The following is a 15,457-nucleotide window of genomic DNA, read 5'->3' as shown; positions in this document are numbered from 1 at the left end:
GTGGGATTTCCCAAGCAAGAACACTGGAGTGGGTTGCCATTTCCTTCTCCAGGGCATCTTCCCAACCCAGGAATCGAACCTGCATCTCTTGCATGGGCAGGCAGATTCTTTACCACTCTGCCACCTGATGCGATGGGAGAATGAGAAATCTCTGTGGAAGGAGACATGTAACAACTCCTTTCTGACTCAGTGGTCCAAAGGCGGCTAATATGGGAATCCCTGAGAAGCCTGGGGCTGCAGATAACCCATTTCTTCCTCCTTGGGGTCAAGGCCATGGGTGTGGCTTGGGCAGAGGTGTGGGAGGCTAGGTATGTGCAGGGCTGCAATGACAGTGACCAGGCAGTGACGCAGAGAGAAAGGGCAGTCGCCTCACCAAATACTGCCCACCAGCCACTCCCAGGGTGTGAGCATAAGCCCTGTCAGTGGGCAGAGCTCAAAGATATGCTTTAGAAAGGAATGGAACCTTCAGATCCCTGGGCTTCTATTAATACCTGCTGGAGTGGGAAGAACACTATTAGATTAAAAGGAAACTTTTTGAATCTCTTTGCTGTACACCTGAAACTAACACTATATAGTAAATCAACTATAATTTACCAAACAAAAGGGGGGGATTCCTTGGCAGTCCAGTGTTTAGGATGTGGCTTCTCACTGTGGTGGCCCAGGTTTCATCCCTGATGGGGAACTATGTGCCTGAAAGCTGCTCAGACCAAAAAAAAAAAAAGGAAACATTTTTTTCTGATGTTAAACTTTTCACAATGAAACATTGATTATAATCTAGAGACTTTTCTGTTGGTCTGATGGTTCAGACTCCGTGCTCCCAATACAGGAGGCATGGGTTGGATCCCTGGTCAGGGAACTAAGATCCTGCATGCTGCCCAGCGAGGCCAAGAAAGAGAGAGCAACTGGAGGCTGGATTTGGCACATGGATCTTAAAAAAAAGGGGGGAAACTTTTTTCCTGACCTTGAACTTTTCACAGTGAAACATTGATTGTAAACTAAATACCCCAGGAAATAATGGACAGAGAACACAGACAATTCTCCAGAAAAAAAAACAATTTAACAGATCAATAATATAAGGAAAAAAAAGTGTTTACCTTCACTAATAACAAATGCAAATTGGGAGAATACTGCTGCTGCTGCTAAGTTGCTTCAGTTGTGTCCAACTCTGTGCGACCCCATAGACAGCAGCCCACCAGGCTCCTCTGTCTCTGGGATTCTTCAGGCAAGAATACTGGAGTGGGTTGCCGTTTCCTTCTCCAATGCATGAAAGTGAAAAGCTCACATATCAATTTGGCAAAGATTAAAAATACATATCAACTCAACAATAAAAGATAACCTGGCTTAAAAATAGGCAAGAAACCTGCATTGATCTTTCTCCAAAGATATACAAATGGCCAATAAGCACATGAAAAGATGTTCAACATCATTCCCCATTAGGGAAGTGCAAAGCAAAACCACAGGGAAATACCACACATCCTAGGTTGGCTATAATAAAAAAGACAATAATAACAAGTATTGAGGAGGTTAAGGGTAAATTGGAGTCCTCATCTACTGCTGGTGGGAATGTAAGATATTGTAGCCACTTTGGAAAAGAGTTTGACCTCAAATGGTTAAACGTAGAATTAACCATATGATGTATGATTACGACATAGGAGAATTAACCATATGACATAAGGGAGTGACAGAGGATGAGATGGTTCAATAGCATCACCGGTCAATGGACATGACTTTGAGCAAACTCCGGGAGACTGAAGGACAGGGAAGCCTGGCGTGCCGCAGTCCGTGGAGTCTCAAAGAGTCAAGCATGACTTAGAGACTGAACAGCAACAACCACCATTTGACACAATATTCCACTTTTAGATCTATAGCCAAGAGCAAGGAAGGCATTCATTCAGATAGAAACTTCCACGGAAGTAAGCAGCCCTATTCATAAGAGCCAACAGTGAAAAGCATCCCCCAATGTCCTTTAACTGATGAATGGCTAATGAATGTGCGTATCGACTGGAGTGTTAGGGACAGAAGTGAAGTACTGATACGTGCTGCACTGTGGATAAACCTTAACTAAGTGAAAGAAGCCCATTGCAACAGACATTCCATCATGTGGAATGTCCAGATTAAGCGAGTCTGTGCAGATAGAAAAAGTAGGTTCATGCTTGCCTAAGGCTAGTGGGGGACCTTTAGCTGTGGCATGTGACATCTAGTTGCTCAGCCAGGAACCCTGAACCCATGCCCCTTGCAGGAGAAGCCTGGAGTCCCAAATGCTGGACTGCCAGGGAAGTCCTGGGTCTTGATTTTCTGAGAGGCCAACGCTGGCCGTGGCATCGCATACATGCTGTTCCTGGGGGGAGGAGTGTGCTTTGTATGATCCTTCATACCTAAGGAGGCCTGCACTTGGATTCCTCTCAGCTCTCTCTTTCCCAATGATCTGGCTGTGTGTCCTTATTGAACCTCTGTCGTAAATGTCAGCTGTGAGTGCAACTGTATGTTGAGTCCTGCGAAACTCCAGTCATGTGGCTGGTCTGGAGAACTGACACAGCCACTAATGTGGAAGGTAACAATATGCATATAAAATAGGTGGGCAGGGGCTTTCCTGGTGGTCCAGTGGTTAAGATTCCAAGCTCCCCATGCAGGGGGCCAGGGTTCAATTCCTGGTCAGGGAACTTGATCCCTCATGCTGCAACTAAGAGTTCGCATGCTGCAACTAAAGGTCCCACATGGTGCAATGAAAGTCGAAGATCCTGCATGCCACAACTAAAAGACTTGGTACAGCCAAATTAATAAATAAGCATTTAAAAAAATCTTAACTTCTTAAAAAAAAATTGAGTAGGAAAGAAATTCCTACTCACTTCAGAGTCAGTTCACAGTGCCTATTTTGGCGTTGTGTTATGGTGAATGACTTATTTTCTTTTTTACACTTTTTTTGGCATTTCATATATTTTCCTTGTTAATGTTACTTTTATTTTCAGAAAAGATGAGTATTTAAAAAAATTTTTTTCTGTTGTGTTTGACATTTGTCATCATTTTTAGAGTGGCTGATCTTTAAAGGGGCTTCTCTTATTTTCTTTCCCTTAGGGTTGCAATCCCCTTGCGCAGACTGGCCGGAGCAAACTACAGAATCAGAGGGCCGCCTTGAACCAGAAGATCTTGAAAGCCATGCGGATGAGAACAGGAGCTGAGAACCTTCTGAAGTAAGTGTCTGCTGGCTCCGCCACCTCAACTGGGAGCCCGGCCTCTCCTAAGGCCTATCCATCTATTTCCTAAACTCCTCGACCTGCCAGACTTCCTCTCAGCTCTTGATTTTAGCTTTGAGCCTCCTCCTTATCTCTGGCACCTGGAACGGGCCCTGTCTCACCCAGAGGTTGGTTGTGTTAAAGACATGTACCTTATGCCGCCTGTCTGTGTGGTGGGGGTGGGAGGATGATGGGGGAGGTCCAGTTATCCTATTCTTGTTTGCTTTCCCCACTTTCTTGGGACCCACCTGTTTTCTTATGCCTGATCTACAGTCACTTCTTGCTGAATATTTGTTGAATGTATGAAGAAAAGGCTGAGAGAAAGGAAGGGATAGGAACCTTTCTGTTGCCAGCATTCATCTCTGTAACGAGAGGGGCCTCCTAGGCCTGGGGCTCTTGGGACGCTCATTATTGTGCTCTGGTGGTAACATAGTTAACTTCTCAAGCATAGAACTCAGTGAAGCCTTACCTGTAGACTTTCTTCTGCAGAGTTCTGGGGTAGCTCTTGCCAGCCCCATGCCACCTTCTGCACTGTGTACGGGAGGCAGGCACTGTGTATGCTACCAGCTTACTGAGACAAATACCTCCTAGAGACCCAGAAAGAGATGGGGAGTGTTTGCTGGGACCTGGAACCTGGAAAGCTGGCAGGATATGGCTAATGGCTGTTTTCAGTGGGTCAGGTTCACTCTTGGAGGCCTTAAGGAGCCCAGGATGCTTGGAGGCTGCTGGGCAAAGCCAGATACATCAAATCAGGTGTTGGTAAAAAAGCTACAAGACTTGTGGTCACAAATATGTTTGAGGAGTATGGTCCGCTCTTCCTTATGAGCCGCTTACCTGAGCACTCAGTGAAGAGAGGAGGAGGGTTTCTCACCATGAACTTGGGGTAAATTCATTAAAAAAACTTTTTTTTCTCAATTTTATTGCAATTGAATTGCTATACAATGTTGTGTTAATTTCTGCTGTACAGAAAAGTGAATCAACCATACATATATACATATCCCCTCTTTTTGGAGTTTCCTTCCCATTTGGGTCACTGCAGAACATTAATTAGCCTTCTCTGTGGTATATAACCTATACAGTAGGTTGTTATTATCTTTTTTATATATAGTATCAGTAGTGTATATAGGTCAATCCCAGTATCCCATTTCATCCCATCCTCCTCCTTAAGTTCATTTCTGAACCAATCTGTTCCTTAGGGAAGATCTGTGAGGTATGAAGTAGGAGAAAAGAAAAACCCAGGACAGCATGCCCTGCGTATACATTTTAAGGGATGAAGAAAACACCGTTAGGGGCTCTTGGGAGCTAGGCAGGGTAGAGGTGACTCCTACTTGTCACACTATACTTTCAGTGTTTGAATGTCCTTTTCCAAAGTGTATGGATTACGCTTATGCATTTTTATTGTGAGATATCCAGAAGAATTGTGAGAGGCCCAGAAGATTAGCGTAAGTGACCCACTGCCCCTGGGTCAGAACGACAGTGCTGTGCCTGTGCTGGTTTCGTGACTCGTGGACTGGCAGACAGTGCAAGTCCCAGGTGGCCAAGTGTCTGGAACCTCTTCTCCAGCTACTTCCCCAACGGGGCGGAAGGGAGATTGTTCCTGGAGGAGACTGGGGACAGTGCTGTAACACGTCGCCTTTTGAAATGTCTGACCATGTCCCTGTCCTCAGAGAAGCCTGGACCTGGGAGTTGTCAGGTCCACTACGCAGCAGACCTCGTCAGCCAGGGCAGCTCAAGAGAGCCCCCCGATTTTGGGAGGACTTGCCGTGCGCTGAGCTTGACATGCTGAGGGCCCCGCTGGTGTGTTTGTAGCCTTGGGTTTTGGTTGACACCTTGCCAGGCCAACAGTCCGGTTGAGGGGGGCGGGTGGGGAGCCCTGACCCTGTGCCTGTCCATTCATCCAACAAATGGATTTGTTGAGCACCTGCTAAGTGGCAGGCGTGCCTGAAATGCGAAGGGATAAGGCTGTGAGCAATTCAGACAAGGCTCTGCTTTCCTGATGCTTAATCTCTCTTGGGGGAAGCTTAATACACAAGCAAACAAATCCGCTCACGTCAGGAGGTGATGTTTTCCAGGGCGCCAATGAAAGGGAAATGTGACAGAGGGTGACGCAGCGTGGCGTGGCCTTGGAGACCGAAGGTGGTCAGGGAGGCCCTTTTTGGCCCGAGCACTTGGCGTTGCTAAGGTGGGGACTAGGGCGGTTTTGTCTCTCTTGCTCTGTGAATGACACCAGCAAACAGCCCCTCTGAGGCTCGTTGTCAAGTTCGGTGTTGAGCTGGCAGGGGTGGGGGTGGAGTGCGGGTGGTTAATGATTCTTGCGGTGACCTTAAAGTTCAAAGTGCTCCTCTCTGGAAAATGTTGTTGGAGGAAACCCTAAAGGTATTTATTAATCTGACTTAACCGGCACCAACCGTTTCCCAAAAACAAATAGGGCGTTTAGCCAAGCACAGCCCTGGCCCGTGGGTGTCCCTGGCTGGCCAATTAGGGGGCTGTCCCCGCCAGCAAAGGGTAGTCAGAAAGTGCGCCCTGCTCTGCTGTCTGTCTGTCTGTTTTCAGGTTCCCAAATGCTCTGCCGCAGCCTCCCGATGAAGGTAGAGCAGATGGAATGTTTGGGGGAGGTTGTGTTTGGGAAACTGATCCTCAAATGTAGAAATGGAAAGGTTCCGGTCCTTATGGGCATCAGTAAGGGAGCTTTGAGGCTGGGCGGGTGTTGTGAGGAGCCAGGTTTTATAGGCTGCGAGCAGTTCAGGCGAGACCCTGCTTTCCTGATGCTTAATCTCTCATGGGGAAGACCAACTCTGATCCATATTGGCCAAGCGTCCATGAGCTTCCTTGAATTTGATTTGGAAGATAGCAGGTATTTTAAATGTGCCTTTTCAGGCTAAGCAAGGACAATATCCTTTCGCTTTTCCTAGCTCCCTTTCCTCCCTTGAGAAAAAGCTGGGGTAGCCATGTGATGATGTTTCTCAAAAACAGATGGTCTTTGTGAAACTCAAAGCCAAGTTGTCACACAGCTTAATTTTAACTAACTGGTTCTTGGAACAAGGGCAGGCATTTAACATCTTGGGCTTTAGGTTCCCTTCTTGGGGCCAGGAGGGCCTAGAAAGGAGTGAAGGGACCAGTGCTGTGAGGCAACAGGGAGTGGCAGGGACTGTGGTGAAGAGCAGAGCATATGCTGTTTGGGTTGGAGGGGTCGGGCAACTCCAGTGCGGCCCATATGGAGCACAAGGGCTAGGGTTGCCAGGTCTTCAGTTTTGCTTGTTTCTTTTTTCAGGAAAAGCCAGAGATCTGACTCTCCTCCCCACCTTCCCACCCCCTACCTTTTTAAAATCTTCTGATAATTGCATTTTAAAATATTGGCAGCTAGTTCAAGGGGGAGGAAAACACCCTGAGAGTCAAATAAGCAAGACCTATGGACCTCCAGTTTGTGACTTCTGAACCAGAGGGTGATGAAGTCCTGGGACACGGGTACCCTGGGGTACATTGGTCTGTATGAGCGTGATTTGAGGTTCATGACTGCTCACACTATCAGTTCTGAGGGGGGCTGATGGCTGCGCAGGGGGATGTATGAGCCAAGGCCTTGGGGACGTCTGCCTTCCTGCACTGAGGGGTGGGCTGAGAGCAGACGTCCTCCCAGACCCGCTGATCTGCTGCCTTAGCCGGGTGGCCACACGGGAGCACTGGACACTGCTTACTCCAGTCTCCTTGAATCTCTGGTAGAGCAGGATTTGGGGTCAGATGGATTAAGGCCACACAGCTCCAATAAAGTCTCTGAAGCTGGTACAAGCCTGTTATTGCCTGTCAACAAGCCTGTTCCTAGAGGGACATTTTACTAAAAGACTTGGGAGAAAAATATTACACTAAAATAAATGGACATACATGGGTCAGAATGCAAATTCACGCACACCTTTAAGAGAAAACATGGGGATATTAGAGAAATTTTGGACTTGGGGCAAAGAAGCCATATATCCCATGGGACATCTTAATGGTGGAAAATGTCTCAGAAACTCCGACTTGAGGGACATGTGTGGATGTGGTCAGTAGCCACAGGAAATCATTGAATGTGGCCCTCCTTTCCCTGTTTGCACATGGTGGGTTGATCACTCAGAGAGAGTAAGTGGAAAACATTTTAATTCTTGCAGCATGTGTAGGCTCTTTATGAAAAGCCCAGGGAAGTAGGGGCTTCCCTAGTGGCTCAGACAGGAAAGAATCCACGTGCAGTGTGGGAGACCCAGGTTCAATCCCTGAACCAGGAAGATCCCCTGGAGAAGGGAATGGCTACCTACTCCAGTTTTCTTGCCTGGAGAATTCCATGGACCAGAGGAGCCTGGCGAGCTATAGTCCATGGGGTTGCGAAGAGTTAGACATGACTGAATAACTAACACTTTCACTGTCAAAGGAGTAGGCTTCTCCTTGGTGGTCCAGACCAGAAGGTAGACCCAGGGCAGGAAAGGGCTAAAACACCCTTCTGCCTCATCCTGGTTGGTCTCAGAAACTCTTTTGGCTGTAACTTCAGGTACCAGATAACAGGCATCTCAGAGGAGGAGTACACACAGGTGAAAGCTGAGAAACCCCATGTTCTTCCAAGAAGACCCCTGGAGAGGATTCATTTTCACCCAGAAAGGCAGCCCAGGTGCAGAACGTCAGTGCTGAATGGTCCAAGGTTCTGGTTCTTCATTCCTGATTTGGGCCAGCTCCTCCCCCAGCCAGTGCACAGGGGAGCTGGCACACACACCATATTAAACTGATGGCGTCTTATGGAAGAAGCCCCCCCGTCCTCCACCAGTGAATCCATGAAAAATCATGATCTGTATTAGGAACGGTACACACTATAGAGTTGATTTCTGAATCAGCATAGTACCCTAAGGTCAGCACTGTGGAAACGCACCCTGAGGGCCCCTCCTGGCCACCAGCTTTTTCCAGAGTGACCCATGATCTACTTGAAGAGGCCCACATCCAAAGAGCAGCTCACTGATCTGCTGTAAATCCTAAACCTCAGGTTGTTGCCAAGTTGAAAAGAAGTAGCAGATCAGTATACAGAGGTGGGAAAAGCAAAGCGCCAGCATATTTGGAGGTTCTACGGGTATTTGGTTGGAGGTCTTAGGGCCTATATAGTCGTATTTAAGTTGGACCCATTTCTGTTGCTAAGAACCAGCCTCTCCCCGACCCGCACCAACCCTCCCCCGCCGCCCCCACCCGCCGCCCATACCATTGACTCTGAACAGTCATCTTGACCCTGCCCTTTGTTCCTTCATAACCTGAAATTTGTGAAGCCTCTACCATGTGAGAAAAGCTTGCAGGAGAAATACAGAGTGATAGTAGGCAAAAAGGTATTGTCCCTCCAGGAATTATAATTGTTTGTCAGGCCTCACTCTAAAATGTATCTGAGGGACTTCCCTGGTGGTCCAGTGGTTAAGAATCCCCCCTCCAACACAGAGGATATGAGTTTGATTTCTGGTTGGGGAACTAAGATCCCACATGCCTCGGAGCAACAAAGCCCAAGCAAGTTGCAACTAGAGAGCCCGTGAGCTCGAGAGCCCATGTGCTGCAGCTACAGAAAACCTGCATGTTATGATAAAGAGCCTGCACAACCAAATAAAATAAAATAAAAGTAATAAAAAATTTAAAAGATAATAAAAAATGAAATCAAATAAAATGCATTTGAGGCACCCTAACACACTTGATTCTGACAGAATGTGGTCCACTGGAGAAGGGAATGGCAAACCACTTCAGTATTCTTGCCTTGAGAACCCCGTTAACCGTATGAAAAGGCAAAATGATAGGATACTGAAAGAGGAACTCCCCAGGTCAGTAGGTGCCCAATATGCTACTAGAGATCAGTGGACAAATAACTCCAGAAAGAATGAAGGGATGGAGCCAAAGCAAAAACAATACCCAGTTGTGGATGTGGCTGGTGATAGAAGCAAGGGCCAATACTGTAAAGAGCAATATTGCATAGGAACCTGGCATGTCAGGTCCATGAATCAAGGCAAATTGGAAGTGGTCAAACAGGAGACGGCAAGAGTGAATGTCGACGTTCTAGGAATCAGCGAACTAAAATGGACTGGAATGGGTCAATTTAACTCAGATGACCATTATATCTACTACTGCGGGCAGGAATCCCTCAGAAGAAATGGAGTACCCATCATAGTCAACAAAAGAGTCCGAAATGCAATACTTGGATGCAATCTCAAAAACGACAGAATGATCTCTGTTCGTTTCCAAGGCAAACCATTCAATATCACAGTAATCCAAGTCTATGCCCCAACCAGTAATGCTGAACAAGCTGAAGTTGAATGGTTCCATGAAGACCTACAAGACATTTTAGAACTAACACCCAAAAAAGATGTCCTTTTCATTATAGGGGACTGGAATGCAAAAGTAGGAAGTCAAGAAACACCTGGAGTCACAGGCAAATTTGGCCTTGGAATACGGAATGAAGCAGGGCAAAGACTAATAGAGTTTTGCCAAGGAAATGCACTGGTCATAGTGAACACCCTCTTCAAACAATACAAGAGAAGACTCTACACATGGACATCACCAGATGGTCAACACCGAAATCAGATTGATTATATTCTTTTCAGCCAAAGATGAGGAAGCTCTATACAGTCAACAAAAACAAGACCTGGAGCTGACTGTGGCTCAGATCATTAACTCCTTATTGCCAAATTCAGATTTAAATTGAAGAAAGTAGGGAAAACCACTAGACCATTCAGGTATGACCTAAATCAAATCCCTTATGATTATACAGTGGAAGTGAGAAATAGATTTAAGGGACTAGATCTAATAGAATGCCTGATGAACTATGGAATGAGGTTTGTGACATTGTACAGGAGACAGGGATCAAGACCATCCCCATGGAAAAGAAATGCAAAACAGCAAAATGGCTGTCTGAGGAGGCCTTACAAATAGCTGTGAAAAGAAGAGAAACGAAAAGCAAAGGAGAAAAGGAAAGATATAAGCATCTGAATGCAGAGTTCCAAAGAATAGCAAGGAGAGATAAGAAAGCCTTCCTTAGCGATCAATGCAAAGAAACATAGGCAAACCACAGAATGGGAAAGACTAGAGATCTCTTCAAGAAAATTAGAGATACCAAGGGAACATTTCATGCAAAGATGGGCTTGATAAAGGACAGAAATGGTATGGACCTAACAGAAGCAGAAGATACTAAGAGGTGGCAAGAATACACAGAACAACTGTAAAAATAGATCTCATGACCAAGATAATCACGATGGTGTGATCACTCACCTAGAGCCAGATATCCTGGAATGTGAAGTCAAGTGGGCCTTAGAAAGCATCACTACGAACAAAGCTAGTGGAGGTGATGGAATTCCAGTTGAGCTATTTCAAATCCTGAAAGATGATGCTGTGAAAGTGTTGCACTCAATATGCCAGCAAATTTGGAAAACTCAGCAGTGGCCACAGAACTGGAAAAGGTCAGTTTTCATTCCAATTCCAAAGAAAGGCAATGCCAAAGAATGCTCAAACTACCGCACAATTGCACTCATCTCACATGCTAGTAAAGTAATGCTCAAAATTCTCCAAGCCAGGCTTCAGCAATACGTGAACCATGAACTTGATGTTCAAGCTGATTTTAGAAAAGGCAGAGGAACCAGAGATCAAATTGCCAACATCTGGTGGATCATAGAAAAAGCAAGAGAGTTCTAGAGAAACATCTATTTCTGCTTTATTGACTATGCCAAAGCCTTTGACTGTGTGGATCACAATAAACTGTCGAAAATTCTGAAAGAGATGGGAATATGAGACCACCTGACCTGCCTCCTGAGAAACCTGTATGCAGGTCAGGAAGCAACACTTAGAACTGGACATGGAACAACAGACTGGTTCCAAATAGGAAAAGGAGTACATCAAGGCTGTATATTGTCACCCTGCTTATTTAACTTCTATGCAGAGAGTACATCATGAGAAACGCTGGGCTGGAGGAAGCACAAGATGGAATCAAGATTGCCAGGAGAAATATCAGTAACCTCAGATATGCAGATGACACCACCCTTATGGCAGAAAGTGAAGAGGAACTAAAAAGCCTCTTGATGAAAGTGAAAGTGGAGAGTGAAAAAGTTGGCTTAAAGCTCAACATTCAAGAAACAAAGATCATGGCATCTGGTCCCATCACTTCATGGCAAATAGATGGGGAAACAGTGGAAACAGTGTCAGACTTTATTTTGGCGGGCTCCAAAATCACTGCAGATGGTGACTGCAGCCATGAAATTAAAAGATGCTTACTCCTTGGAAGAATAGTTATGACCAACGTAGACAGCATGTTGAAAAGCAGAGACATTACTTTGCCAACAAAGGTCCATCTATTTAAGGCTATGGTTTTTCCTGTGGTCATGTATGGATGTGAGAGTTGGACTGTGAAGAAGGCTGAGTGCCGAAGAATTGATGCTTTTGAACTGTGGTGTTGGAGAAGACTCTTGAGAGTCCCTTGGACTACAAGGAGATCCAACCAGTCCATTCTGAAGGAGATCAGCCCTGGGATTTCTTTGGAAGGACTGATGCTAAAGCTGAAACTCCATTACTTTGGCCACCTCATGTGAAGAGTTGACTCACTGGAAAAGACTCTGATGCTGGGAGGGATTGGGGGCAGGAGGAGAAGGGGACGACAGAGGATGAGATGGCTGGATGGCATCACTGACTTGATGGACGTGAGTCTGAGCGAACTCCGGGAGATGGTGATGGACAGGGAGGCCTGGCGTGCTGCAATTCATGGGGTTGCAAAGAGTCGGACATGACTGAGCGACTGAACTGAACTGAACACACTTGATCCCCTAGAGAAGGAAATGGCAACCCACTCCAGTGTTCTTGCCTGAAGAATTCCATGTATAGAAGAGCCTGGTGGGCTGTCGTCCATGGGGTTGCAAAGAGTTGGCCACAACTGAGTGACTAACACACACACATACATACCCACAACACACCCTTGTGTAGGGTGTAAGATTAACAGGAACGATGAGGATGTGGGGGCAGGCGGAAGAAGAATAAAAGAGATTTAGTTGGAAGTAAGACTAGTACCCACTACAAGGTCTTATATCCTCTGTTAGACGTGGGCCATGGTTTTCTCTGAGTTTTCCGGCGGGCAGTAAGAAGGGAATGTGATCTGGAACACATTTCATACCCATTATTCAAAATCAGACAATTTACTAAGAAGAAGCTGTTCCAAATACCAAGGACTGGGAGAATTTTCTCCTTTGCACCCTCGTGGCTGTTATCAGCTAGTGAATCAGTCATGCTCTCAGCAACATGTCTATACTGCAGGTTTTACAAGGGGCCCATGGTGTGTAATGAAATCAATTCAGTGGGTTGCTGTGGTATAATAAAAAGAAAAAGTGTTTGGTTTTTGTGCCTGGTTCCTGGCACAGAGCTCCCAAAACCTTGGAATTACTTGTGTGTCTTGTATGCTAATGAAATGACACCCAATGGGGGTTGGGAGCCTTTGGGAACTAGGGAGGGTGCTGTTTATCAGAAAGAGCAATCCTGTTGAGCGGGTCGGAACTTCCAGCCTCTCCCCTGGACATCTGGGAAAGAGAGGCTGGAGATTGAGTTTAATCACCAGTAGCCAGTGATTTAGTCAATTATGCCCACGTAATGAAGTAATGAAACCTCCATTAAACTGCTAAGTGATGGGGAACTTGGAAGTTGGAGAACACATCAAGGATCAGGGAGGGAGACCTGCCTGGAGAGGGCATGGAAGCTCCGTACCCTCCTTGGCCTGTGGATCTCTTCCACCTGGCTTTCCTGAGCTGTATTCTTTACCATAAACCACAGTGGGTAGGTGCTCCAGTGGCTACGATTCTCACTGCACGCCCTGGGGGTTTGATCCCTGGTTGAGGAACTAAGATCACATAGGCCTTGCATTGTGGCCAAACAAACAAAATAACCCACAGTAAATGTCAGGAAAAGGTTTTCTTGAATTTTGTGTGCCATTCTAGTGAATTGTTGAAGCTGAGAAAGGGGTTGTGGGAACCTCTCATCTGTAGCTGGTTGGTCAGAGATTCAGGTGTCCTCCCCACCGCCCAACTTGCAGCTGGTGCCTAATGTGGGGCAGCCTTGTGGCACTGAGCCCAGAATCTGCGGGGTCTCTGCTAACTCTGGGAGTTGGTGACAGAATTGAATTGAATTGTTGGGCACCCAGTTGGTGTCAGAGAATCAGAATTGTAAACTTTATGGTAATTGTACAAAACTAAAGTAATTGATAAGTAATTGTAAAGTAATTTACAAAACTAAAGTAATTGTAAACTTTATGGTTTTTTAAAAAGTTATGAGAATTGCTGTGATCTCACGGCAAGCCTTCCAAGATGGCGCTGAAGAAAGGTAAGAAGCCTAAGAAGTTAACCTGGAAGTTTAATTTGGATCTTACTCATCCAGTAGAAGATGGAATTTTTGATTCTGGATATTTTGAACAGTTATTGTGGGAGAAAGTTGAAGTGAATGGCAAGACTGGAAATCTTGGGAATGTCGTTCACGTTGAATGCTTCAAAAATAAAATCATAGTCGTTTTTGAGAAACAGTTCTCTAAAAGATATTTGAAGTACCTTAGCAAGGAATACCTTAAAAAGAACAATCTTCGTGATTGACTTTGTGTGGCTGCATCAGACAAGGAGACTTACTAGCTTCGTTACTTCCAGATTAGTCAAGATGAAGATTAATCTGAGTATGAAGACTAGATGAAACCATCCTTTATAGGGCTTTGCTTGCTAATAAAACAAATTAAGCATACAAAAGAAACATATTGAAATGGACCTTTAGCTTATCAGTGAATAAAAAACATTGTATATTAACAAAACAGAAAAGTTATGAGAGTTGAATAGAATATATTGGAGAGTACCACATGTATGGCAGGGCCATATGGGATCTTAGTTCCCCAACCAGGGATGGAACTTGCACCCCCTATAGTGGAAACACAGAGTCTTAACCTCCAGCTTCCCCAGTGGCTTAGACGGTAAAGAGTCTGCCTGCAATGCAGGAGCGGAGAAGGCAATGGCACCCCACTCCAGTACTCTTGCCTGGAGAATCCCATGGACGGAGGAGCCTGGTAGGCTGCAGTCCATGGGGTCTCTAAGACTTGGACACGACTGAGCAATTTCACTTTCACTTTTCACTTTCATGCATTGGAGAAGGAAATGGCAACCCACTCCAGTGTTCTTGCCTGGAGAATCCCAGGGACAGGGGAGCCTGGTGGGCTGCTGCCTATGGGGTCACACAGAGTTGGACACGACTGAAGCGACTTAGCAGCAGCAGCAGCGATGCAGGAGACCCTGGTTCAGTACCGTCAGGAAAATCCCCTGGAGAAGGAAATGGCAACCCACTCCAGTATTCTTGCCTGGAAAAATCCCATGGACAGAGGAGCCTAGCAGGCTGCAGTCCATGGGATCCCAAAGAGTCAGATGCAACTGAGCCACTTAACCATTGGAGTGCCAGGAAGTTTCCGAGACTCGGTTTTTGGGGCAGGAGGTATATGTGTATGCATGTAGTGTACTGTGATGCAAAACTCATTTCTTACTGGTGATCATGTCCTCCAAAAAAATTCCCAAATCAATGATATTCACCAACTGAGCTTCCAATAGCTCATTGCCTGGCTGGGGAGTCCAGACTATGCATGAACGAAAACTTACTGGTCAGTGAAAGGGCAAGGGCCATCCTATTTGCAGCCAGGTCATGACTGCTCTTTCTTTGATCTTTGTTCTTTAGTTGTGGCGTGTGGGATCTAGTTCCCCCACCAGGGATCAAACCTGGGTGTTCTGTATTGGGAGCACAGAGTCTTAACCACTAGACCACTGGGGAATTCCCTATGACTGCTCTTTCTGAGTGGGCATAAGCTTGTTGGTTGGTCATGGAGAACAAGCTGAGGGAAGGGAGGTAGAGAGAGGGAGAGAGAAAGAGAAGGGAGTACAAAGACACCGTGAAGAGAAACCGATGAACCCATGTATGTGCAGGGCGTGGAGAATCCCCGGGGGAGGTCTGACTCCAGGGCAAGTGGTTTAGTGCTTTGCTTTCTGGAGGAAAGGTGGTCAGGTGGTGAACAGAGCAGGCCAGTGTCAGTTGGATGGGTTTTCATCAGCTGAGGATGGGGAGGTGGTCAGTTACTGTTTCTGGCTGGCTGGAGCTCTTGCTGGTGACCCTCAGCTGTCCTCATGTGTGACAGGAGGACATTTCTAGCACTTGGCCTGAACCATGACTGGGCACTTGCCAGGATGGTTCAAGGGAATGTACTC

At 46.1% G+C, this 15,457-nt stretch overlaps 1 protein-coding gene and 1 pseudogene across 1 annotated transcript in view; both read left to right on the top strand.

Moving 5' to 3' along the window:
• RHPN2 (rhophilin Rho GTPase binding protein 2) overlaps positions 1-15,457 on the top strand; it is a 71,290-nt gene that overhangs the window by 11,553 nt on the left and 44,280 nt on the right. The window contains exon 2 of the mRNA XM_018062266.1: positions 3,073-3,188. Within this exon, the coding sequence (XP_017917755.1) occupies positions 3,073-3,188 (116 nt within the window). The remainder of the gene's footprint in view (positions 1-3,072; positions 3,189-15,457) is intronic.
• LOC102186897 lies at positions 13,541-13,909 on the top strand (annotated as a pseudogene).

The sequence above is a fragment of the Capra hircus genome, chromosome 18 (genome assembly GCF_001704415.2).
Source record: "Capra hircus breed San Clemente chromosome 18, ASM170441v1, whole genome shotgun sequence".
Classification (NCBI taxonomy): domain Eukaryota; kingdom Metazoa; phylum Chordata; class Mammalia; order Artiodactyla; family Bovidae; genus Capra; species Capra hircus.
This window is presented reverse-complemented; position numbering and strand designations above follow the sequence as displayed.